The sequence below is a fragment of the Cladophialophora yegresii genome (genome assembly GCF_000585515.1).
Source record: "Cladophialophora yegresii CBS 114405 chromosome Unknown aczIN-supercont1.7, whole genome shotgun sequence".
Taxonomy (NCBI): domain Eukaryota; kingdom Fungi; phylum Ascomycota; class Eurotiomycetes; order Chaetothyriales; family Herpotrichiellaceae; genus Cladophialophora; species Cladophialophora yegresii.
In genome coordinates, this window is record NW_006913051.1 from 1726714 (window position 1) to 1751670 (window position 24957).

At 55.0% G+C, this 24957-nt stretch overlaps 11 protein-coding genes across 11 annotated transcripts; 6 read left to right on the top strand and 5 right to left on the bottom strand.

Annotated features, from left to right (window-relative positions):
* Positions 1-268: 268 nt before the first annotated feature.
* Positions 269-2200, top strand: A1O7_09739 (uncharacterized protein; the record flags this gene model as incomplete). Its single annotated transcript, XM_007763725.1, has 3 exons — positions 269-648; positions 698-721; positions 766-2200. 3 exons carry the CDS (start codon positions 269-271, stop codon positions 2198-2200), a joined length of 1839 nt encoding a protein of 612 aa, XP_007761915.1.
* A 1832-nt stretch (positions 2201-4032) lies between these two features.
* Positions 4033-6510, top strand: A1O7_09740 (uncharacterized protein; the record flags this gene model as incomplete). Its single annotated transcript, XM_007763726.1, has 6 exons — positions 4033-4396; positions 4480-5102; positions 5180-5337; positions 5428-5614; positions 5723-6307; positions 6376-6510. 6 exons carry the CDS (start codon positions 4033-4035, stop codon positions 6508-6510), a joined length of 2052 nt encoding a protein of 683 aa, XP_007761916.1.
* A 779-nt stretch (positions 6511-7289) lies between these two features.
* On the top strand, positions 7290-7545 carry A1O7_09741 (uncharacterized protein; the record flags this gene model as incomplete). The annotated part of the gene is made up of 2 exons (XM_007763727.1): positions 7290-7303; positions 7365-7545. 2 exons carry the CDS (start codon positions 7290-7292, stop codon positions 7543-7545), a joined length of 195 nt encoding a protein of 64 aa, XP_007761917.1.
* Positions 7546-8616: 1071 nt separating this feature from the next.
* On the top strand, positions 8617-10170 carry A1O7_09742 (uncharacterized protein; the record flags this gene model as incomplete). The annotated part of the gene is made up of 1 exon (XM_007763728.1): positions 8617-10170. One exon carries the CDS (start codon positions 8617-8619, stop codon positions 10168-10170), a length of 1554 nt encoding a protein of 517 aa, XP_007761918.1.
* A 226-nt stretch (positions 10171-10396) lies between these two features.
* Positions 10397-10986, bottom strand: A1O7_09743 (small subunit ribosomal protein S10e; the record flags this gene model as incomplete). The annotated part of the gene is made up of 2 exons (XM_007763729.1): positions 10397-10771; positions 10831-10986. The coding sequence occupies 2 exons, from the start codon at positions 10984-10986 to the stop codon at positions 10397-10399; spliced, it is 531 nt and encodes a 176-aa protein (XP_007761919.1).
* A 521-nt stretch (positions 10987-11507) lies between these two features.
* Positions 11508-12201, top strand: A1O7_09744 (40S ribosomal protein S8-B; the record flags this gene model as incomplete). The annotated part of the gene is made up of 2 exons (XM_007763730.1): positions 11508-11581; positions 11661-12201. 2 exons carry the CDS (start codon positions 11508-11510, stop codon positions 12199-12201), a joined length of 615 nt encoding a protein of 204 aa, XP_007761920.1.
* Positions 12202-13152: 951 nt separating this feature from the next.
* A1O7_09745 (uncharacterized protein) lies at positions 13153-14126 on the bottom strand (the record flags this gene model as incomplete). The annotated part of the gene is made up of 2 exons (XM_007763731.1): positions 13153-13179; positions 13245-14126. The coding sequence occupies 2 exons, from the start codon at positions 14124-14126 to the stop codon at positions 13153-13155; spliced, it is 909 nt and encodes a 302-aa protein (XP_007761921.1).
* A 1485-nt stretch (positions 14127-15611) lies between these two features.
* Positions 15612-16928, bottom strand: A1O7_09746 (alcohol dehydrogenase; the record flags this gene model as incomplete). The annotated part of the gene is made up of 5 exons (XM_007763732.1): positions 15612-15733; positions 15800-16547; positions 16612-16680; positions 16734-16804; positions 16889-16928. 5 exons carry the CDS (start codon positions 16926-16928, stop codon positions 15612-15614), a joined length of 1050 nt encoding a protein of 349 aa, XP_007761922.1.
* Positions 16929-18226: 1298 nt separating this feature from the next.
* On the bottom strand, positions 18227-20101 carry A1O7_09747 (uncharacterized protein; the record flags this gene model as incomplete). The annotated part of the gene is made up of 3 exons (XM_007763733.1): positions 18227-19436; positions 19506-19861; positions 19916-20101. The coding sequence occupies 3 exons, from the start codon at positions 20099-20101 to the stop codon at positions 18227-18229; spliced, it is 1752 nt and encodes a 583-aa protein (XP_007761923.1).
* Positions 20102-21545: 1444 nt separating this feature from the next.
* Positions 21546-22402, bottom strand: A1O7_09748 (uncharacterized protein; the record flags this gene model as incomplete). Its single annotated transcript, XM_007763734.1, has 3 exons — positions 21546-22189; positions 22243-22315; positions 22373-22402. 3 exons carry the CDS (start codon positions 22400-22402, stop codon positions 21546-21548), a joined length of 747 nt encoding a protein of 248 aa, XP_007761924.1.
* Positions 22403-22908: 506 nt separating this feature from the next.
* Positions 22909-24656, top strand: A1O7_09749 (uncharacterized protein; the record flags this gene model as incomplete). The annotated part of the gene is made up of 2 exons (XM_007763735.1): positions 22909-23052; positions 23367-24656. 2 exons carry the CDS (start codon positions 22909-22911, stop codon positions 24654-24656), a joined length of 1434 nt encoding a protein of 477 aa, XP_007761925.1.
* Positions 24657-24957: the final 301 nt, after the last annotated feature.

The window sequence follows — 24957 nt, forward strand, 5'->3', positions numbered from 1 at the left end:
TACAATGCGTTTTCCAAGCACCCATCGCACGATGACTTGATTCTGAGAATAGCCGAGCAGAGCTATCCATGCACGTTTGAGAGTCGAAATGTGACTCTCGAGGTAGGTGCATGGCGGCTGGGACTACAGAGACCGAACCTCATGAGCTATGATTGATAGCTTCGATGGCCCAACGGCCTTCAAAAGTCTGATGTCTTCACACATGCTTTTGTCCATGTTGCTGGACTTCTACTTGGTGTTCCAGGGTCGCAGTTAGCACTCCGCCACGATGCTGCACTCCCATTTTTTCTCACCCATCGTCCTGTCCCTCATCTCAGTCTCTACAGCGTACTACCGCGGCGGGCCTGTTGTTGGTAACAACTTCGGCGTCCCAGGCCGCAATGCTACCTTCGACTATGTCATCGTCGGTGGTGGCACCGCTGGGCTCGCGCTGGCAGCTAGACTTGCAGAAAATACGTCCCTTACTGTCGCAGTCATCGAAGCTGGTGGTTTCTACGAGATTGACAATGGAAACCTGTCCATCGTACCAAACCTAGGCCTTGCGTACGATTTTCCGGGGCTCGCCTTGACTGATGCTTACCCGACCGTGGATTGGGGCCTGACGACAACAAATCAGACGGGACTCATGGGGCAGAAATATCATTATTGGTATGTACGCAACAACAATTCCAGCGAAGCAAGCTGATTAGTCTGGCAGGAGAGGCAAGACGTTGGGCGGAAGGTATGTCAGCTGCATCCGCTAGAAGTTGTTGCTGATATCTCAAGCTCTGCTCTGAATAACGAGGTCTATCACCGCGGTTCCACAGGCAGCTACCAACGTTGGGCTGATCTAGTTGGAGATGATAGCTATACGTTTGAGAATCTGCTGCCTTACTTCAGGCGGTCGGCGCACTACACGCCTCCTTCCTCAATACGTCCGGAAAATGCCAGCGTCCCGAACCCTGATCCGAGCAGCTTCGAATCTTCGGGGGGGCCACTTGAAGTGGGCTACATCAACTTTCCTCTGCCTTTCGGCTCGTGGACGAAGCTTGCATTCCTGGAATTAGGATTTAATCTCACATCTGATTTCAACCATGGTGAGCTCAACGGGTTGACTCAATACGTGACGCAGACCATTGCTCCTGACATGACACGGTCGTCGTCGGAAGCATCTTACCTGCAATGGGCACTCGCATCGGACAGGCAGAATTTGCTCGTCTACACACGCACTTTTGCCAAACGCATTCTGTTTGATGCCCAAATGACAGCCACGGGCGTCTCTGTCACGTCGTACGGCCTACGATTCACCATCAGCGCTTCCAAGGAAGTCATCATCGCAGGTGGTGCTGTTCATACACCACAACTGCTGATGGTCTCTGGCATCGGTCCTGCAGACACCCTGAACGGCCTTGGCATTCCTGTCGTAGTTGATAGTCCAGGCGTTGGCCAGAACCTGTGGGACCACGTACTCTTCACCATTACCTATCCCGTCAACGTCATCGGTGGTGGCTATTGGCTCAACAATTCAACAAACAACGCCATCGCGGTGGCCGAGTATGACAGCGACAGAAGCGGTCCGCTGTCGAACACAGGTTTCGACTACGTCGCATGGGAGAAACTGCCGTCCGAGTACCGTTCCCGCCTGTCCAGCTCCGCGCTCGCCGACCTCGCCACTTTCCCCTCCGACTGGCCCGAGCTCGAATTCATCATCGGCGACGCCAATGACGGCACAACAGACACCTCGTACGCTTCCGTCATCGGTGCTCTCGTGGCACCACTTTCGCGTGGCTTTGTGACCATAAACTCCTCTGACACGACCGATCTCCCCATCTTCAGCCCCAATTGGCTCGCGCACGACACGGACAAAGCAGTGGCCATCGAAGCGTTCAAGCGCTGCCGCTCCGTCTTTCAAACCACCGCCGTCCAGCCTGTACTGGCGGGTCCAGAGTTCGCTCCTGGTGCGGCCGTACAGAGTGACGAAGAGATCTTGGCGTATATACAGCAGACTGCGACGACAGTATATCATGCGGCTGGAACGGCCAAGATGGGGAATAGTAGTGACACAATGAGTGTGGTTGATGGTGGGTTTCGGGTGAGGGGTGTCAAGGCGTTGAGAGTGGTGGATGCTAGTGTGTTTCCGGTATTGGTGCCCGGACATCCAACGGGCACGCTATATGCTTTGGCGGAAAAGGCGGCGGATGATATACAGAGTGGACGTTAGGTAGCGAGGAAGAAGAGATCTACATATATCTATATTGAACAGTTGGTCACATACCTGAATATATCACTCGACTCATATACTATGTTCGGCAGGGCGGTGTTGACGACTACGAGGCCGCCGAAGGTCTGGCGAGGAAGCGCCTTAAAGCTGACTTCCCGTTGGATGGAGAGACATCGTCCGGCAACTTGTTATAACAGGTCGTTCGGAATGTCCGAGGATCGCTGTGCGTTTGAGTTCGAGGCTATGGTATGGAGTTTTGAGCCAGGAGTTGGCGGACGGTTCTTCTTCAGTGATTTACGAACTGATGGTAAGCGATCATAGGGATCAGACAACCCACCTGTGCCGACGAGACGTGATCCTAAAAGTCCCGACAGCGAAGAGCATATTTCACAACTATGGTTGACTGCTGGCAGCCATGATACAGTTTGGTCGGTCGTGGAATTGGACGGTTACGTCTTCCCCATACTGCACACCCTTCGAGAAGTATACGCTGGGTACCTTGTCAGCCAAGGCAGCTACCTCGTACTAGGAGGCGATAGTCCACCGTCCTCCAGGGAGGATCCCAGGAGTTCTCAAACTTCCCGTCCTGTTCAATCGTTCACCGTTACTGCGACGACAGGCTACATGCCGCTCGAAACCCTCTGCGCCCGGTGTGATTCAGCCGTGGTCAAGTACAGTACAGACTTGTCCATCTTGGTGAAGACGTCTTTGTGCGCAAGACAGCGGCAGTGGTATGCGCGTGGCCTCATGGCACGTGTAAACTTCCAATTAGCGCGGTAGGATACCTTATGTTCCTAAGAGCGGGAAAGTCCTCCAGTAGCGGAAGCGCTGCGCACGCTGGCGCAGGTTCTACTGTGGTACTCGCAATCTGTCCTGGGACCAGGGGATCTCCAGGCCCTTCTACCTACCTAGGTACCGAGGCTGTTGTGGAGCATAGGACGAGCTCACCCTAATTCGCACCAGTCGGGGGTGAGAATAGGGCCAGCATCACCCTCGTCTGTATCGGGGGTCCGATGCGCGAAGTGGTAGATCCGGGACTTGAAAACCTCGACATCACGCACGTGACTCTCAGCACGCGCGCGCGTCATCACACTCGGTCTTCTTCTTCCGATGATTGTAAATAGAAGACCTTCGTCTTACCAGTAGATTTCATATGACAATTGCATGCCACAGTTGGTCTGATCAGCCCTGCTGGCGCGCCTTGACACGCGAGCATTTGTTACTCACCTTGGCACGCGTAGATTGCCGCCACTGAGCCCGTAGGCTCCACCCTTATCGCAGCTTCTTCTGCTTAAATCCCTAATCTTCGAAGTATACCGCTGAAGACCGCTCCTCGAAACTCGCTTTTTGTGCGTACAGCCTAGTAGTTCACTTCAGCCTCTCTTTCTTGAATTGGACTACTTTGACGAAGGTTTTGACAGTCGGCACAGAGCAGACGGGACAGCCGGCTGGACGCAAGATGTCCCATTCTCAACCTTTCCCGAGATATTTGGGAGCCGACTCACCCGGGAAGCCAGTCTGCATTGTAGACCATCTATCTCAACTCCCCAGGCTCCGGCCTTGGCATGGCCCGCTGCGTCCGATACAGGAAGCACTCGCCGAGTCGTGTGGGTAGAACAGGTAACAAGTCTTCCATCTTGCAGTTGCTTTCCTGTCTTGCAAATTGACGCTTGTTCGATCGATCGGAAGATGCGAGCCTCGATTCCGAGAGGCCGCATGCAGGAAGTATTTAAGACAATCCAGGACCATCGGTTGTGGTCGAGAAATAGGTGACTCGCTTTCCCGAGTGTGTGCGACGAGTCGGATTCCAAGCCAGCACATGCAGAATGATGATGACCCGCTTACCATATCATGGCCTGATCGCAACTTTATTGGTGGCCTCGCACGCCGCCGCCGCTCTTGACATCCTCTCCTCAGGGGCAGAAGGGTCGTTCACCTTCTCTCTAACTGGCCCAGCCAACTACTCGGTACAGACAGAGGACTTCTCAACGGGAATCTATTATGTGCCGCCGATCAATCAATCTAGGCCTGTGGCCGAGTATGCGCCATCTGCTTTGAGCCATCTCGTGGAGGCAGAGGCCTACATCCCCTTCACCGTCTTTGTGACCAATGCCAGTGTCGTGACCGGAGGAGTTCTCCGTGAGCTGGTGGCAGGGTACTCGGAAGACGATGTCTTTACATCCGACTTCTTGGAAGGTATGTTTTCGTCGCGTTCCTGTGCTCGGTGCTTCGGCCCGGTCTCTCGAGATCACCAGCAGCTGACTCTCGTTTGTCTATAGGGATTGAGATCATAACGACTGCCGACAATGCGACCTGGGACCAATCGGCTACGGATTACCTGGAGACTCTGGGACCGATGCTGCTCCTCCTTCCGTCCACTGTGACCCCCAAAAACCTCAACGACTCGTCGTCTTCGTCATTCACGACGGTCACCGTGCGCCCGAGGGTCGGCGTCACCCCTCCTGGACCATACCTCGCAACTCTCACGCCCTCCGGCGCTTTGACGCTGCGCAAAGTCTACGGCATGTTTTCTGACTACCAGGAGAGCTTCCTCAGTGGCGTCACCGAGAACGACGACGGCTCTTATTCTTCGGTCATGTTCTGGAATACAGTGCAGTACGCGCCGCTGATCCCCTTCCCTTCGAAGCTGTACTCGTCCCTGATGGACCCGGAACGATACCCTCTTGCCGGAATGAGATTCAGTCTGAAAGACCTCATGCCCGTCCGAGGCATCGTCCTCACTGGCGGCAGTCGTGCGTACGCCAAATTGTATGATGCCCCAGCCAACGAGACCGCTCCGGCCATCAAAAGGCTTCTCGACCTCGGCGCCGTCCTGGTGGGCATGGCGAAGCTATCGACCTTTGCCTATGGCTCGTGGCCCTATCAAAACATGGATTATTCGGTACGTCCGACTTGGGTTGTGGCTGAGGTCCTTCTCCTCTCGCCCGTCGAAATGACTGACGCGAGACGCTACTACAGTACTCCTGGAACATCCGTGCGGATGGCTGGCTGGGTCTTTCTGCATCGAGTTTCGGCTCGGCCGCTGGCATCGCTGCATATGATCAGCTCGATTTCTCGGTAGGGAGCGACACCACCGGAAGTGTACGGAACCCTGCCGACCGGGTCGGTGTTTATGGGTGAGTGACGACGTCGACAGCCCTGAGCTCCGCTTCCTTGAGACTCCCAGTTTGCGACAAAGGAACTAACCGCTCAACCTCGACTTCCAGCATTCGACCATCATGGGGAGCCATCGATTTGACAAAAGTCATCCCCAGCGCCACGTCCATGGACACCCTGGGCGTGCTCGCCCGATCTCCCATGATATTGACCAAGGTCTTGGGAGCGTGGGAAGCTGTCGAAGACGGCCCACTGGAGAAAGGCAACTTCACTTTTCCCAAGAAAATCATCTTCCCGGTAAGTGCGCCATCCACTCCTGGCCGTCCCCATGGCGAGACAGCATGAGGACACAAACTGCCTTGACCGTTCGTCCCTACTAACGTTCTGCCTCGTCACCGGCCACAGTCGGAATTCTTCCCCGTCAACAACTCGGTCGCCCAGGATGTCATCGACACCTGGCTGGCGAACATGACCGCAGCCTTGGGCATGGAGATCGAGCAACAGAACGTGACGACGCTCTTCCACGAGACGATCAACCAGAATGACACGCTCGCAACCTACACCTCGGATTTTGGTTCCCTGACACGCTACGACAACTGGAACCTCTTCGGCGAGCAATTCGTGGCGGACTATCGGGAGCGCTTCGACAACCGCACCCCGGCGGCCGACAACCAAGTGCTCATCGCCTGGCGGCAGGCCCGCACGTACCCAGACTACCGCAAGAATTGGAACGAGGATCGCATGGCGACGTTCGGCAACTTTGTCAACGAAAAGGTCATCCCGTACAACAACGAGACCTGCACCGAAGGCTTCTGGATGTACCACATTTCCGACACGGGAGGTGGTGTCCCCGAGTACCGCGACGTGTTGAACTACGACTACTTCCCACCCTTCCGCCCCATGCGCGCCGCCTCGATAGCCCCCTATGCCAAGCTGGTGGATGTGACGGTGCCTATTGGCACCATTACCTACGACAGTCTAATATCTCTGGTGAGTTTTTGACCTCTCGCAAACCCCGCGCTGACCGTGCTGTACGTTGCTGATGCATGTATGCCCAGCGTGAGGAAGAACTCGTCATCACTTTGAACTTTGTCGCCCACCGTGGCTGCGACGCCGTCCTTTTCCAGTTCTTGAACGCCTGCGAGGCCAAGGGGTTCTGCAAGCCGGTCAAAACGGGCATCACGGCCTGGTAGTTGTAGTTGGGTGTTGTGCGTCATACATTTACCCGGTATCAGGCCACAACGTCTCTATCTACCCACTGGTCGTAATAGTCTGAGAGGGACGAAGCGCGCGCAAGACTAAAGATGAAATCCAGAGGTAATTCGGCAGAGTACATAGTATCGGTGCCGGCTCTCCTCGACAGCTTCCACGAAAAGCCGAGACCATCAGTGATAGAGACCACTGAGGCAATTGTTTCCGTCAAAGTTGTAGATCATAGGCCTGGCCTGTCGCAAAGAGTGAAACGGCGTATGCTACTTACCTCGTGGCAGTTCCCAGATCTACCAGGACGTACTGATTAAACTACCTTGATCCGAGCTGGGACGAGTTATGCTTCGCCGAACAGCTGCTCACATCGCTGTCGCAACACTCCCTTGCGAGTTTCAAGATGAACTCACCGCTATCTTCATCTTCTGTCCTTTTTAGCTCTTCACGCTGAATACTATCCATTATATGACGACGAGCTTAACCGGGAACCGGAGCACTATGTATATGCCAAGACGTCGTAACCTTTCGCCACCATTGTCCCGCGACTTCACCAGGCTCGCGCGAGCCGGGGGTGAGCATAAGGCCGCATCACCCTAGGCTCGAAGCAGGGTGAGCCGTGAGTGGGCACCTTGGCAAAAACCGAGTCTGTCCTGGCCCTGCGAAGGACAGGACGTGCGCGCGACGAATTGTCGCAGCCGTCGAACATTCGCACTCTCTCGATCCCCTACTTGTACCACTAGCTGACGATCATCACTCTCAGTTCCGCATGTCTCTCTGGAGGTTAGCCGTCTACGTTCCCAGCCCAATCATGCAAAGATACTGACCGTCGCCAATAACCTAGTTCCTACAAGACTCTGTCGCCCAAAACGCGCGCCATGATAGGCGCGGCTCTTATGCTGAACGCCTCGGCCATGCTCCTCTTCTCCGACCAGGTTGAAGCTGCGCTCGGCGTGACGCCCACTCCGGAAGAACAGCAGAATGTGTTCAAGTTGTACAGCGTCGAAAAGGAGAAGAAGGGATGAGGCAAATCACCCCATGCGTCAGGCACTCCCTGCCCAGAAGAGGGAGGCTATACTTTACGGAATGGCGCGAGGGCAATACTAGCACGTCGTCACGATCATGCCTACTTCGACAACCATTGCCCTTGAGACCGAAACCCGTGGATGGTATCGAGCCGGAAAGTGGGCGGTCAGACCCATGGGTGATGAGAATCGCTTTGGCACTCCCTGGTGTAGTAGCTCGCTCAGAGTGATCCTCCGGTGCTGGCGTCGGCTGTCCAGGACACATTGGCTCTCAGGAAATGGATGATGTCGAGGTGGCTGAAGGCGCAGTGCGCGATGGCTAGAGGGATGGCACTTCATGGCGTGAGATGGTCGAACCTGCTACACCCACACGAGGCCAGAAGTGCTGAACCTCTCGCGATGGTGTTCTAGAGGCGGACACGAGAGTACTCAGGGCGCATCCTCCATCGAGCATGGCCCGACGGCAAGTGCAAGGCTGCCAGCGATGCTGCCTCCTGGCATCCGCCCGCTGTACCACTCTCAAAAAGTTACACGACGGTAATCTACGCCATGATACCAACTGTCAATGGGTACAAACATCGATAACCGATCTTCTTGCGCTCAACTTGAGTGCAAATAGTTCCACAATTCAAGATAGTCTGGGTGCACTCTTGCCACTAGCTAGTGCAGGTGCCAGAGAGCTAAATTAGCTGGATATATACTCCGTAAGAGTCGAGCAAAGATCAGGTACAGCACGATCACAGCATCTTCCACGTTGACAGATACTTGAACTTTCGATGATCAAGACTGGCTCCCTAATAATTAATTGGCTGTTGAGCTTTCGGCCCTCCAATAACCCGAAACTCCGAATAGATTTGCACGTCAGACCTCCTTTCACCTGTTCCCGTCCTGTTTCGGCGACGCGTAGGTCGAGCTCTTGGGATAGAAACCTAAAGAAAGGAAAATTCCTCATCTTGGTCTTAGCTAAACCCTAGCGGAGTTCTCTCAGCTTGAAGACGACGGGGCAAGAAGGCTATTCAAACACTATATCGGACGTGTGAAGCCGGGTCGATCAAACCCGACACGCTCGCCATGAGCTCGCCGCGCTCCCTCTTCTTCAATCTCAAACACATCCACGCGCGGCGGAAATGCCCATGTCCTGGTACGCTCCAGCGTCGCAGCTTCGCATCATCGACGCGCCTCTATCTCAGGACGACGGAACTTGACGACTCCAAACTTAGTGGTCTCCAAGTCAACCCTTCCCGGCTGTGGGATACGATCCACTCGACCGCGCAATGGACGTCAAAGACGTTCTCCAGCGATATCATGCGTGCGGGACTCTCGCGCTTGACGCTCACGGACGAGGACAAGCAGGCCCGAGACTGGTTCGTCGCCACGACTGAATCGTTGGGTTGCAAGACCCACGTCGACCAGATGGGGAATATCTTTGCCGTGCGGCCAGGGTTGAACAACGACGTGGCAGCAACGTTCGCGGGCAGTCATCTCGACAGTCAGCCTAGTGGGGGCCGCTTTGACGGCGTGCTGGGCGTGGCTGCGGGGATTGAGATGTTGAGGGTGTTGAACGAGAACTGGATCGAGACCGAGGCGCCCGTGGGCGTGGTGAACTGGACCAACGAAGAGGGTGCGAGGTTCCCGGTCAGCATGATGGGGAGTAGTGTTTGGGCGGGACGGATGCCCATCGACAAGGCGTGGGCGAGCAGAAGTGTGAGTGTCGGAGCCACGGACGCGACGGTCAAGGAGGAACTCGACAGGATTGGATACCTTGGAGATGTTCCGTGCCGGGCTGGGGCCGAGGGCACGCCTTTGGGAGCTCATTTCGAGCTACATATCGAGCAGGGCCCGAAGTTGGAGAAGGCGAGGCACAAGGTCGGCATTGTCGAGGGCGTCCAGGCGTACAAGTGGTTTACTGTCACGATTACGGGGCGCGAATCTCATGCTGGGACTACGGACTTTGATTCGCGGGGCGATGCACTGTTTTTCGCGGCGACGTTCATCCAAAAAGTTCGCAAGATCGCCGAGAGTCTAAAAGGCCTTGCGACCATCGGAATCATGCAGGTGAGTCCTGGGAGCGTCAATACCGTGCCGGGACAAGTCACGATGAGCTTGGATCTGAGGAACCCGATCGACAGGGGGTTGAGGCGGATGGTGACGAAGGTGGAGGAATTCGTCGAGCTTGTCAACACCGGCACTGTGCCAATCAGGGAGCAGCATGATGGGCCAAAGAAGAAGAAGACCAGCAACAAAGCAATAACGTTTGAGGAGGAGCAGAAATATAGGAAGATGCATGAGAATTCCCTCACAAGGATCCATCTGGATTTGAAGGAAGACTTCTCAAGTGATGCCACCAAGTTCAATATTGCAGCAGTCAGTTGCGTTGAAAAAAGCGCCGAGAGTTTGGTCGGGCAGGACAAGATTCAGAGAATTACAAGCGGAGCAGGGCACGATAGTGTTTGTACGAACGCGCACTGTCCCACGGGTATGATCTTTGTGCCTTGCAAGGATGGAGTATCACACAACCCGAGCGAATGGTGCCAAGAGGAGGATTGTGCGATAGGAGCGAACGTGCTCCTGCATTCCGTGTTGAGGATGGATCGCATGAGGAAGGAGAGAGGGGAACTCGATTGACATGGTGCAAGCGGTGGAAGAAATTAGCAGAGGACTTGCGACAAGGCTTTGAACAAGCTCACTCTCGTCCTTACGGGCACGAGATGTCTTGAGGACCTATGAGCTTGCGCTATTCATCTTCACCACGACGGTTTGCTTCCGAGGACGGTCGTCGTTGGTACAGGCTGAAGAGCTCTTCGGCTGGTTCGGCGTACAATCAACGCATGGTAATGCCAACCAGCGACGTTCAAGAAGCGGGAGGCGCACCACGACCGCGACCAAATCCACCACGGAAAGTAGGCGCGAATTCACCAGGAGCACCGCCCTCCTTGCCCTCGCCACGATCCTCACGACGACGATATCCTCCTTCGCGATCACCACGTGGGCCGCCACGACCGCCTCCACGGCGCTCGCCACGGTCGTCACCACCCATCATACCACGCGGAGGAGCATGGCTGCGTTGTTGCTTGATGTGCGTGGCAGGGACGATCTCAGCGGGCAAGTGCAGCCATTCGCGCAGGTAGTCGAGGCCCTCGGGGGTGAGAGTGTAATAGTAGTATTGCCAGGAGAACTGAGTCTTGAGGTAGCCGCGGGAAGTGAGAGACTGGCAAGCCTTGATGACCTGGAAATGAAATATCAGTATCTGGTCGCGCCAGGTGTGCAAGTCGAGGCTGCGCATACATAGAGGTTCTTGGTGTCAATGTCGCCGTGCTTGGGGAGATTGAAGTCTTTCTTGGCCACGAGCACACCTTCTCGGAAGATGTACTCGTGGATCTTCTTGCGGTCGGCCTTGGGGATGAGCCTGCGACAGGTTGTCAGTATTGGTAAAGACTCCATGCGGTGAGGGAGCTAACATTTTGGCGAGCTTCTAGCCTGCCTTGATCGAAAATGTAGAGACGAAGAGGATGGAGAGTTTGTTGCCGCGAGTTCCTGGCGCTCTTCGGGGAATCGCGTACAACAAGGAGCAGTTGAAGTGGGCGATATTGAGGGAGTGGCCGATCTCGAGAAATGCCTTTGGGTGAAGTTCGTGGGAGTTCAAATGACCGCAAGTCTTGGCGCTCTTGGCAATTTCACCGCACTCTGATTTTCGATCGACTCCGCACCAGAGAGATTTGACAACGACAACATCTACCGACAAACACCCTCGAAGACATACTCTACGTTGCTCGCTGAAGAGTCACTGATTTTTCAGGTCAGTCCCAGTTCCTTGTTCCTACACGACGAACCAAAGGGCGAGTGTTGGGGAGAAGTTTCCACCACTACCCGACCTTTGTGCGATCCAAACCGATATCCCTTTCGGCCAGCCGACCACGAAACTGACAGACCTCTGCTTTGTAGTCCTCCTCAGAACCGCAATCATGGGTATCTCACGAGACAGCCGCCACAAGCGGTCTGCAACTGGTGCGAAGCGCGCATACTATCGCAAGAAGAGGTACATTTCAACCCACCATAACCCTAGCCACTCTCGGTCGACGAGAAACAGCACCATCTAACAGATTGAACCTTCGCAGAGCTTTCGAGAAAGGTCGTCAACCAGCCAACACCCGTATCGGTGCCAAGCGAATCCATCTCGTCCGCACCCGTGGCGGCAACACCAAATATCGAGCCCTGCGCCTCGAATCCGGCAACTTCTCCTGGGGCAGCGAGGGCATTGCCCGCAAAGTCCGCGTCATCGTTGTGGCCTACCACCCTTCAAACAACGAACTCGTCCGCACAAACACCCTGACCAAGTCCGCCGTTGTCCAGATTGATGCCGCCCCGTTCAGGACTTGGTACGAGGCGCACTACGGTACGAACCTTGGCCGGAGACGACAACAACCCGGCGCTGCTGCGACGGACGGTGCAACGACCAAGGCAAGCAAGAGCGTGCAAGCGAAGAGAGAGGAGAGATTGAAGGCCAGTGGCAAGATTGAGCCGGCTTTGGAGCGACAGTTTGAGGCAGGTCGATTGTATGCCGTCGTGAGCTCGCGGCCTGGCCAGAGCGGTCGTGTCGACGGGTACATTTTGGAGGGTGACGAGTTGGCCTTCTACCAGAGAGCCATCCGGAAGTAGGCGCACATCTGACGGGGTGGGTACCTCAAGCGGTGGTGAATATTGATCTGCCTGGGATGACCACCGTAGTAGATTGTCTTGTGGTTGAACGAGGGAGTGCCGGTCAAGCAGTGAGGGCCTGAATAGGAGCAGACCTGCTGAATTGCTGTACGAAGACGGCGGCGTAAAGGGCCCTCGCAACGTCTCACATCAGTGCTCGAGGCTTATGTCTAGCTCATCTGCTCACCGGCGATATTGTCGACTATGTTCACGAAGGTGCGTGGACATTGCAGATGGGAAGCATTCAGAAAGCAGAAACAAAATTCAAGGCTCGAGGTCAATCTCAATTTCATGGAGGTTTAGTTCTGTTTATTGATTGTGCCCAAGATGTCAGTGTCATTCCAGGCTGGCCAGCACATTTCTATGTCCCTTCACCGTTGTTCCAAGCGTGTGATAGACATTTTGCCCACTGTCATGGACAAATGGTTCGCACCTGAAAATTCCCCGTCTGTGTCCGTGTCCAACTCTGGGATAGTAAGACGGCTCCGTGCCGGTGACCTTGTTGGTCCACCGAGATTCGCAAGTAATGAGCCATTGGTGGCTGTGAATACAGTAGATGAAAAGAAATCGGGGTAAGGGGGCAGTCATGCTCTTGTGGTTGTAAGGCAGTGATCCTCGGTGCTGAGCCATTCGAGATCAGCTCAGATGCAGCGAAGCAGTCCTTGACATCCTTCGGGTCGTGGTTACATTTCAGGCAACGCAATAATCTCTCGTTCTCCAAAGTGGTGTCTTTCGTCACAGACGATCCCCGTCGTATGCGCATGCGCTTGCTTGTGTGGTGAAGAATCTCTATGAGTCTGTGTTTTCCAAGCGCACTTCTCGAGGGCCTGCCAGCATCTGTATGCTAGCCAAAACGACGTTGGTCAGATCGGTCGGCGAGAGACCATGCCATGTGAGCCTATCGGGCAGGGCTCAGAAGGACAAGCCGAGAGAATCAAGCTGTAAAGCAAAGCAGAGTCAGCAGTCTTGAGCGGCCACTTTGGGATTGAAGTCATGTTACATACCATGAGTTCTTCACCGTTAGCTTCCCCGTCGTCAAAGCGCGGGAAGAACTCGCCCGTGGTGTCCTGGACGTACTCGACGACGGATCGTTCGACATGTGGTGTGTGCGAAGTCAAGCCAGCCATGCCCATCTGACGATTCAGCGTGGCGTCATTGCGAGCTCGCGCACGCTGGAGTTTTGCCTTGTGTTCGGCCTTGCGCTTCGCGGCTCGCCGGCGGATTTCTGAGAGTTTAGATTCGTGAAGCTCGTTGGCCTTGAGCAACTGGCGGTGCTTTCTGGCGAATTCTTTCGAGTTCTTGAGGTCGAGGAGGTTTCTGGTCGCCGTGGCGTTGGCGTCGCGGAGTTGCTGGAGCATGTTGGTGCTGTACATGTGGAAGAATTGGCGCTCGTGGCCGGTGTAGGTTGGCATGGTATATTGGGCTTCTGGAACGACGCTGATGACGTGTTCGCGGAGTCGGTTGTCGTTGCGGTGGATGAAGAGAGCTTCGGTCATCTTGACAAAGATCTCGAAGGCAGCCATTTCGGCTGCGGTCACGATGTAGCCGCCCTGAGTTTGGAGCACGCCTTTGAAGAATGAGAGCAGCTGCTTGCCGTGAGAAGAACCTTGCAGGAAGTTCCGCATCGCGCTGAGAGAGTATGGCAGGTGATCGTACTGGACTCGTGGACCGGGCTCTCCTTTGGCTTTGACGTAGCGGTAGACATTGGCAAGATTGTCGTCGCGCGTGAGTGGAGTTGGGTTCTCGAGGAACTGTCTTAGTGTCGTCTCATTGCCGGCGTACAAAAGGTTGAAGACCGGGTCGTCAACGAGAGAAGAAGGCTTTGCTGGTGCATCTGGGACTCTCTGTCGCAGCGGTAAGCTGGGGCTGATGTTGCTGAAGGACATGTTGGAAAGCTGGGTTGAAGATCCCATCGCTGATATGGATGTTGGGTTCGTACAATGACTCGAAAATGACTCGCGATATGATAATTGATGACCAACTGAGCAGCGACAAAACTGCAGTGAAAGATTGGGATGGAACAATCCTTATATATGACAGTACCTCCAGAAAGAGGGTGGCTGGGTGTAGTGACAGCTCGTCGGCGTAGGGGTGCGGCAGTGAGCATGGTCGAGTTTGTGGATCGAGGCAGCGACATCCTTTCACTCACCTCCTCCGCCTGTCTCCACTGATGGTACCTGCATCTTCAAGCAGAACAGCAGATGTCGCCGTGTTCTTGGATGCGCCCTGGAAACAACCACCATCCAAATATCAACTTCACGGTTTTCATCATGCCAGCCAGCGGACAACAGACGGTGAGACGCTTCCGCTGGTTTCCTAAGCGTGGGAGGAACATCGTCGACTCACTCAAATCCGGGACAGGGAGCAACAATCTTCAACCCCCTCGAATCCCCGGCAGCCGAGTTACTCAGAAAGCCTCGACAACGCAAACGTTCCCGGGGTTATTTCTGATCCTTGTGACCTTCTATCGAAGACAAGAACCTCATGCGCCGCTGCAACAAGACTCCGGACACTCATGCCGGGCAAAGGTAAACATGACCAGACTTACTTTGATGTCCCGGCACCACTGGTTTGGGCGCACTCCGCTCATTGACTGGCGGCGACGCGATATGGAGGAATTGCAGGCCAACATTGGCCATAGCCCGCGGACTTATCGCCACCGTGTTGCTGTTCAGGCTCAAGCACCCTTCCGTGGGTGTTACCCTACCACTTCGCTATGGTGACATGAAGCTGACTCGAGTGAGATACTGTGTACTTGTACAATAGGCGCTGGCAGACGCCTCGTGGCAATTGAACGCTGGCAACCCGGTCAGTATGCTACTGTCCAAAATCTAGCTCCTGTGATTATCCTTGCAGTAGGTTGCTTTCAAGAATGCCTGGAATACCCTCGACTAAAGTCAAACACACATAAATCATGAGGAACACGTGACGTATGTCCCCGCCCAGACCCGTCTGTTTCCCTGTGGGTATGTTCTGTGACATACTCTACACATACCGGTCATGTTGTGGTTGCATTCCAGGTTCCCTGCCAATGTGGATAAGCATCCAGACGAGCCGGACGAGGATAATTAGGCAAACCCAGCAGCCTATTCAGGGGAATGGAGCGAGGCATGTTAGTCAGCCGTCCATCACACTACCGTTATGTAAGCGGGACTGAGCGCGTCACTGCGCGTCAAAGGGCAGATTCTCCATGCCTTATCATGCCACGCGCAGGTATATTTGATCGATCACTTCTACGTGCATTGAACTCTTCTGTGCGCAAGAGCCTCTTGATGGATCCTTTCTCCCGTTGACGGAACCATGCCGCTGAAAGCCCACCTCCAGTCAGGTGATGCGCGTCAAGACCCAAACCCATTGCTACCTTGCCTCACCTAGTCGAACACGATTGCAGCCTTGATGGCACTCTTGTTCTTCATCGACTCCAAACATTCGGCCCATTGCTCAAGCTTGAACGTCTTATTGACAATGCCGGCAACCTTGACCTTGCCCTTGTCTGTTCACCTCCAAGTCAGTGGCTGTATTTATGGAAAGAAAAGCTGGGCAAACACGAAATACATACCGAGGTAGTCAATGGCAGCCGGGAACTTGTATGTCTCGCTGAAGGACCCCAGGATAGTGATTTCATCACCAAAGATCTTGCTGGGTGGCCACGAGACGCGGTCTGCGTTGCCGTACACGCCGTATACCACGAGCTTGCCTCCCCTGCGGACATAGTTGATCGCGTCCTCCAGGATCTTGACACTGCCCGTCGCCTCAACCACGATGTCGAACCCGTATGGGTTTTCTTTCTTGATCTTCTCGAATTGTGCGCTGGGATCCTTTCGGGATAACTCGACATATTCGTCGGCAGCATCCAGGGACTTTGCGAGGTTCATCTTCAGCCCTTCGGGAGCGGCAATGACAACGTGGCACCCGCCATTTTGACGGAGCATCTGGGTCAAGACAAGCCCTGTGGGTCCTGCGCCGAACATGAGCACACTCGAGCCCATCTTGGGAGCGATCTTGTCCAAGCCGTGAGCCGCGCAGGAAGCGGGCTCAAGCAGAGTGGCATCCACGTCGGACAGGTTCTTGATCGGGAACACCCGCTTCGCTGGGTAAGCGCAGTACTCGGCGAAGCCACCATCCATGGTCACGCCATGGGCCTGGAAGTCTTCGCAGAGGAGCTCCTCGCCACGACGGCAGTAGAAGCATTCCCCGCAGAGCTCGGAGTTGTCGGCCACCACCCGGTCGCCGACACTGAAGCCCTTCACTTTCGAGCCCAGGGCGGCAACGACACCGACGGTTTCGTGGCCGGGTATCAAGGGGAACTGTGCCGCAAGTGTCAGGTCTGTCCGTTGGAGTCTGTTAGAGTCCTCTGGCTCGGGAGCACACCTTGGCCAAAAATTCTCCATCGTGGATGTGCAGATCGGTTCCGCACACACCGCATGCCTTCACTTTGAGCTATGTTCCCGTTATCAGCGCCCTCCTGCCCAAGACCAAGTATATCGACGTACGAGGATATCGTTGTCACGAAGCTTGGGAAGAGGGACCTCGACGACGCCGAATTTCTGTGGCTCCTCATATCCTACATACGACACGAGTCAGTCGGTGCTCTATTCGCCTGCGGCATGAATGTTCAGAGCAGTTGCATGCGCAGGTGTGGACATACTGAGTGCCTTCATCTTGGTCGGGAGATCTGCGGAACCCATGTTGAGCTATCTGGATCTACTGTTTGACAATCGCAGGGAAATGGGGAAAAGCTCTGAGAGACGACAAAGAGTATTCCTTCTAGATGGTGTGGGAAGGAGTAGGCAGGTAAAATCAGCGGGTGGACTGCGATCAGGGAAAAAGATGTTGAGAAGTACGGAGCATATTCTGACAGCGGCTTAGAAGCGACAACGGTGCGTGCGGTAGGGACAGGCGAGTGCGGGGCGGATTTTGTTGATGCTGTTTCTCGAATCGAAACTATTTTGCGAGCCCTTCTTGCGTCGAGATCCCCCGACAACCAACCGCTTCCCGCATCCCCAGCTTGACACGCCTCCGATATATCATCGTGACTACGGCAATGTCGCTGCGGGTGGACCGACTTCTTTGCGCAGCTGCAGGCACGTTCCCGGCTTCTTCAACTATGTCACCGGGACCCCGCGCCCTCGATGTTCACTAATATCCCGGCTATTTATGCAGCTCGCTACTTGCTTCCCGCCGGCAAAGAAGCAAAGAAATGTACTTTTCGCCGCTACCTCGTGTTGCTCGGTCAATGCCAATCAATACTCGGGGGGATCCGGTAAGTGCAAAGGTAGGTAGGGGTGAATACATTCTTTGACGGCCTCGTTCTCCAACACCATTCCACTGGGGGCGAAGTATTCGAATTGATCATGACAAACCTCCAACAACCACGGCGGCTGTCGGCTTGCCATACACGCCCGAGAAAAGTCCTTGACCGGAGCAACTGTTGCGGTAGAAACTTCTGCCGTCGATGTTATACGGTATCTGCTGAGCGCGTATCATACCAAGCTACAGCTGAATATGTACCTGCACTTACAGCATGGAAGCAGAGGGAGCCATATCTCGAGCACAGGCCACGTGCTGTAATGTCCATGTAGTGGTCTGGCTCACAGAGATCGAGGGATTATATAGCTGATGGTGCCAAGCCGGGATCACGCTGATGGTGGCGGGTCCAATGATAAGACAGTGAATGGTTTCTCACATATGTAATGCATTACCATGTACATATGTAAATGCCTGTGTCAATAGAGATATGGAAGTGAAGGAGCCAGATGATGGCGGTTGTCGAGCCTGTAGTACAATTCCCAAGAATGCCAGAAATTCCGATCCGTTGATGTCCCGTCCTGATGGAGGATGATGTTGTCCAACTCCGCGCTAGAATTCAAAGATGTCAGGTACGTGCTTCGTGTGGTGTGGGGAAGACATTCCAATTCTTTCAGCCTCCTCTTGTCGGGGCCTTTGTTGCCCAAGATGTTGCATCCGAACCACACCACCACCTTGATCATGATATCCACACCTCCATTTTGCCCATCTCGCTCCTCTCCTTTCTCGCCTGACTCCGCACGCTGCTCAACAACATCTCCAAGTCATCCTGGTCAGCGATGGTAATGAGGTCTCCATCATCCTGCATCCTGATCTTCAATTGATCCTTGATGCCAAACTTCTCGCGGATTTTGCTTTCCAAGTCGCCAAAGTCTATGATCGCGCCGATCATTAGGTATCTCGTGTCGTCGTTAAAATGGCATTTGACTCGAATCTTGCGCATCTCGGGCCGCTTGCTGCCCCGCATGGTGCCAGCGCGTGAAGGCGCGCGTCGAACGGGCTCGAACCCGCTCATGTCTTCTGAGCTCATTTCCTCCTCCTCTATGTATTCGTCTTCTTCGTTGAGGTAAAGATCTGGATCTGGTCGGCGCTGAGTGGGACGCCGACGTGGAGTTGCGTACATGCGATAGACGTCATCTACTGTGTCATTGGGATCTTCGTATCGATCCCGAGTGGTTTCGCGGAATAGGGGTGCTGGAGCTCTCTGTGACATTGATCGGTCGAGCACCTGCCGTCGTGAGGAAGGGCCGCGGGGCTCGGATGCTGTTCTTTGCGTGCCGTAACGGGACCTTTCCATTTGCCCCGGCCGCTCCATCATGGGCGGTTCATCTTCAGGCCAGGAGTTCTCTCGCTGTAGTGGTTGCAGTCTGCCGCCTGGCGGTTGGTTCCCATTGACATCGAAAGTCGCGGCGCGACTCATCATTCCGGGCCGGGGAGGTTCCATCTCTGCTCTAGTGGAGTACATATTCCGCGGCTGGCGCATCGACGTGGATCGCAAGGGCAGATTCGAAGACGCGCCGCTACCACCGGAGCTGCTGCCAGTATTGCTGCCAACAGCACTGCCGCCCGATCTGGGCTTCTCGATCTCCGGCGGTGGCGTTGGTGGGAAGACATTTCTGCCCATTACAGGTGGGGCGCTCTGGTCCCGGGCGACCCTGCTTGACAAGTTCCGCTGGACGAGGTTGGTCGCTGCATAACTGATGTTCTCGGCGGGTCGGTCGTCCTTGGCTGATGTCTCGGCAATGAGCTGTCTCCTTTCCGCGCCTTGGAAGCCGGTGCCAGTGTTCTGGCTGTTGGATGTGGCTATCAGACGGGCTTTGCCCAGGTAGTCTTTCGCTTTGAGATTCTTGACTTTGGCTTCGTTCGGCCTGTAAACGCAACCAACAGGTCTGCCAGGAGATGTATTAGCTTTCAAGGACGAATACAGCCACCAACGGCTATACCGAGAGAGAACTCACATGCTGAACACCACGTAGCCTTGGGCCATCTCCTTTATAGCATCGTCGATCACATCATGGTCTGGGGTCATCTTCTCCTTCTGCGCAAAAGTAAAATCTTGCAGTCCGGCCTCCTCTTGCTGCAGATAGACGTAACATAAGCCACGGTTGAAAAGGACTTCGCAGGAGTAGAGCTTGAACTTCAAGCCCAGCTGTTCGTAGTCGATATATGTGTTTCCTCGGAGGTAAAGTAGGGTGTCATTGAAATTGGCCAATGCTTCTTCGAAGTCGCCGACGAGAAAATTCGAGACGCCTTGCTGGAAGTAGGCCACGGCGAGGTACTGGTCGAGCTTGATAGCGCGTTGGTAGCATTCGACCTGCTCTCGTATTAGTCTTGGTCATGCTCGTGTCAGTGTTCGCATTCGACGTACTGCTCTGTCATGTTCGCCGATGGTGGCGTGGATGACACCGCAGTTGAACAGGATCTTGGAAGTGTCGGCGATGGCGTCGAAAATCCGCAGAGCCTCCTCGAATTCTTGATTGTCATAGTGCCCGAGCGCCTCAACCCAAGTCTCGATCTCCTGCACTGCATTAGCGAGCACCCGGTCATGGTACATTGCGACTTACCTGCTTGAGCGACATGGCTCCGCGCCAGACGTAGTCACTGCTGCAGTCGACGGTGTCGATGAGCTGGCGGTCGTCGGTGCAGGGTGGATTATACAGGTGCAATGTGGGTGCAGGAGGAAGACGATCTGCGACACAAGCGGGCGGTGCCTGAGACGATATTGAAATGGTGGTGCGGCCAACGTAGCGTGCGTAGGTCCCGCGCAGGGTCTAGTGGCTGCGATTGCTCAAAGGCTGCGAGGGCCGGCCCTGCCGCAAGTCCTGAAGAGAGTGTGTGCGCGATGGCCAGGGATTAAGCGCCGGGGTGGGTGGTGGACGCTTTGGGATTGCTCGGCGCCAACGCGTCACCGCTCGAGTGCCAATGAAAGACGCTATCAACTTGACGGGTGGTTGGGGCGATAGATTAGCGACGGCACGCAGCCGATAGATCGCAGATAGTCGGGTTGGTAAGAATAATAGGTAAAAGAGCGGCAAGAAGTGAAGCAGCAAGACCAGTGCTGGACAGACGCAAAAAAGAACAGAGTTGAAGGAGAGAGGTGTTTGAGGAGGACTCGGACTTCTTGAAGCACTGCTGGAGCCTCGACGGAAGGGGCGTTTCGAGGCCAAGGAACAGGCAGGTGGGGGGTTTGAGGAGGCTGTCAAGTGAGGATCCCTCAGGTAGGGGTGAGGAAACGGCAAGGGATGAATGAATGAACGATGAGCCTGGCAAGAGACAGCAGAGCAAGCAGCAAGTTTACTCAGCACTGGAAACACACTCTCGTCTCATGCACTCCATTGACAGCCCGTCACTCCCTTATCTGAATGTGTCCAGTCCATGCATTAATCAGAACATCGTGATGATGAGTGTCTGCCGTGTCTGCCCAGCTCGCTGCATCTTGTTCCTGCCTCGGCTGCGTTTCGCACTCGATCCTCACTCGTCCGAAGTGTGACAGCAGCACTCTAGCAACCACCCAGCACTCCAGCACGCAGCACTCGATCAGACCCGCCGTTCAGACCACCTGATCTGTCACCTGAGCCGTGCACTGGGTGTTCTCGTCGACGGTCTTCCTATCGTTGCCCGTGCCACGGCCACATGTTGCCATGCCATGCCGGCGGCCTCGCTCGCCGGTGCTGAGGTTCAGTGGATCAAACTCGATAGACTGATTCTCGTTTCAGAATCACATCTGCCAACCAACCAGCGCCGCTGACCGACTGTGAAGCTTTTCCAAAACCCACGGCCCAGCAATCGGGTTGCTCGTTTCCAATGCTTGCTGCAGGGGTGCGATCCAATAACTGCATCATCGTGCAGTCGGTCAGTCCGAACCAAAATTATCATGGTGCAGTAGAACCAAATTCCAGTCAATGCAGAGTGCCACAATACTCGAACTGGGTGGAATTTTTTGGGTACAGTGACACGTAGTCTATGTCAATTCTCGACTCCGTACAGCTATCACACGCTCATAGCATCCCCTTCCCAACCTGCTCTTTGCGCTCCTGCCAGACCGTCTTCCCCGAACAGCTGCACACAGTCTTGTCGTTGTCCCACACTCCGGCACTCCGAGCTATGACTCCGACCAGGGTATCTGGGTCGTCGGTCTGAAACGCTTCCTCGTGCTGCTGTTTCGACACCACCATGCCGCGACCGATAATCTCCCACACAGACACCGAGCGATCCAGGAATGCACTGCCTCGTCCGTCCTTACCCACCTGGACAGTGCCAAACGTGCCCCGAGGCTGCCCGAAGCCCGCCATCTGCCTGACGGCTTCCCAGATGCCCCCCGTCGAGGCTGCTCCACGTGAGATGTCACCCGTCTCCCTTATCGTGGCATGATATGTACCCGGAGATACCCCGCGCAGCGTCAGGTCCACCAGTGTCCGACTGCCACCGACTTGGACCATGCGCGCAAGGCCACGCACGGGATCTGACACGCCTTTTGCGTGAGTTTCCAGGATGCACACGCTGGCAGAGTCGTTCGTCCCGCTGCCCCGTAAGATCGCGTCCCTGCCGGTAGATTCAATGGCTGACACGATTGATGAAGGAGCGGCCGTCCCTTCAATGTAAAAAAGTTGGTCTTTGAGATTGGCTTCGATTTTCGCGACGCCTGGCACCGGCCACGTGAGTCAAATGCCAGCTCAGCGTTTGGGACATGTATACCTTCGACTTTCTGAAGCGCACCCTTCACATCATTGACACAAGAGTCGCAGTGCAAGGGTACTGCAAATGTCGTCTACGCGGAGTCAGCGTTGGCATTGGAGCGACAGGTACTGGAAGATTGATTGCTCACTTGGAATGGCTCGATCCCTATACTCCCCATCTTGGATATCGCTCAATGAATAGACGATGATGTTGTCGATGGACCGATTCCAGTATGGATGATTCTCAATATACAGGGCACTTAGAGTATCGAGTTGAGGATGCTGAGTATTAATAATATAGTATCAGAAGATGCTCCGTACGAGTAGAAAATATGCCGGCCCGCCGCCATTGCGATGCTGCCCCGCATAGCCACAGAACCACAGACGCACAAAGCCACAACGCTACGCGCGAGGTCTCCCGAGCACGTGCGCAGTGCCCCCGAACTCGGATTCAAGATCTTCCTGACCCGCGAGTTTATCAACATGACTCCCACGATCACACCGACGAAGTAATTATGGTTTTGTGAGGATTTCAATGACACTCTCCCATTGTACACGGCTCAGCACACAGTATCCCCGTCAAGACGAACTGTCTACAAAAGGTAGCTAGCTACCCAGTGTCTCGTCCACAGCGCCTGCCATGCCGTCCCCAAAGCAATAACAACCACCACCCCCGGCCTGCAAGATGGGCCAAGACATTGACACCGACCCTGACCTTTCGGCCGAACTCACGGAATGGGCACTCTCCCAGGGCGCCACGGTCGATGGCATCGCGGCCCACGCATTTCCCGGCAAGGGCTTGGGGATCATAGTGCAAAGAAGGCTAGAGGTACGGAGTACGTTCCCTTGCTTACTTACCGACTGAAGGGATCCCACCCACAAGTCACTTGAGGACTTCACTCGTGGTGTCTTGAGCCCGCTCGCTTTTTCTTCTCCTTAATTGGAAATTGGAGTCCATTCTTTCTTCCACAATGGGACTGGCCGAGAAGTGAGTGAAGTGAGGGACCGTACGAGCCGAGACGAGGCTGCTTGAGCTGAGCTGAGTAGAGTCCGAGCCGTACCCTGATATGATATGAATGAACTGTTCGATGATTACTGTACCCATCACCTCAACCGCTAACTTATGTACCTCACCCTCACCAGGCCGGAGACACGATCCTCAAGATCCCAACATCGCTCCTCCGCACGGAATCCAGCCTACCGGACCACCTTCAAAGCCTCGCCATCGCCAACGAATGCAGCATCAACGGCCTCCTTGCGCTGGACGTCTGCCTTGACACCGACGACTCGTCCGCCTCGAGTCTGTACTCCCCCTGGCGAAGCACGCTCCCGTCCTTTTTGGACGTGAAATCTAGCATGCCCCTCTTCTGGACCCCCGAAGCACAACACCTCCTGCCACCGCCGGGGCAGGCCCTCCTGCGCAAACAACAATCCAAACTCCATCGTGATTGGACCGCCGTGTCCGAACGCGGTGTGGCAGGCTCCAGCCTCACCCTAGAGCAGTATACCTACCGCTGGCTCCTCGTGAGCACGCGCACGTTCTACTACACTCCTGCGGAATCATCCCCGTCATCCAAGTCGAGACCGAGGGGCAAGTCGAAATCGAAATCGAAGTCAAAATCACACCGCCGATCAAAGTCAAATACAGCCACGCACCCCGGGCAACCTCGACAGGCGGACGACTGCCTCGCCATCGTCCCCTTCGGCGACTTCTTCAACCACACCGCGAGCCCCCCAACCGTCAAAGCCACGTACTCGGCCTCCGGATATGACTTTGTCGTGACTTCTCCGCACGCCGGACCCGTGGAGAAAGGCACCGAGCTCTTCATCTCCTACGGCAGCCACAGCAACGATTTCCTGCTCGTCGAGTACGGCTTCATCCTGCCCGAGGGGCATAATGCGCACGACGCGCTGATTCTCGACGAGGTGGTCCTCCCGCTTTTCGACCCCGAGCAGACGGCCGTGCTCGAGGCGGCGGGGTATTTGGGTAATTACGTCCTAGCTGCCATTCCTAGTGGTAGCAGCAATGGTGGCGGCGGCGACGACGACGACGACGACGACGACGACGACAACGCCGATGGTCTTAACCCCCCCAACGAGGATCAAAATGGCAACGAATGCGTCAAGGACGCAGAAGTAGAAGCAGAAGTGGTGTGTTATCGCACGACCACGGCGCTCAGACTACTCTGCATGCCATTCCGCTGGTGGAAAAGGGGACTGGAATGCGGGTTTGACGAGGGAGATTCATTTCAGGGCGCGGTGAAGGAGTTGATAGGGAAGCTACTGCGGACGTATATTGACATGGCGGGGCAAAAGATACAGCAGGTGGCCAAACTTGATGACGGTGCCTATGCCGACCAGAAAGACGTGCTGACGAGGAGATGGGCACAGATCCTCGCCTTGTTGACTGCTGCGAGCAAGCGAGTGCGATAAGTCTAATGGTCTTTACCAGTCAGTCGCTGAATGCAAAAACGAGCAATGGGTACAATGCTTGTACCTGACTTGGAGAGCCGGTGTGGCTCGATGCGCGAGCCGCTTCCTACGCTCAAGCCTGGTTTGTATCCTTAATGCTCCCTTTCAAGGCCAAGAATGAAAATGCCACCAAGAGGCTCACAAGCTGTGCAAGCGCAGGGCGGCAACCGGACACGCATACTCAATCGTTTGACCCTTTCTCCACCGGCGCCGACGCTTATCCGACGCCGAAACATGTATGCCAGAAGCCTGGGGACCCATA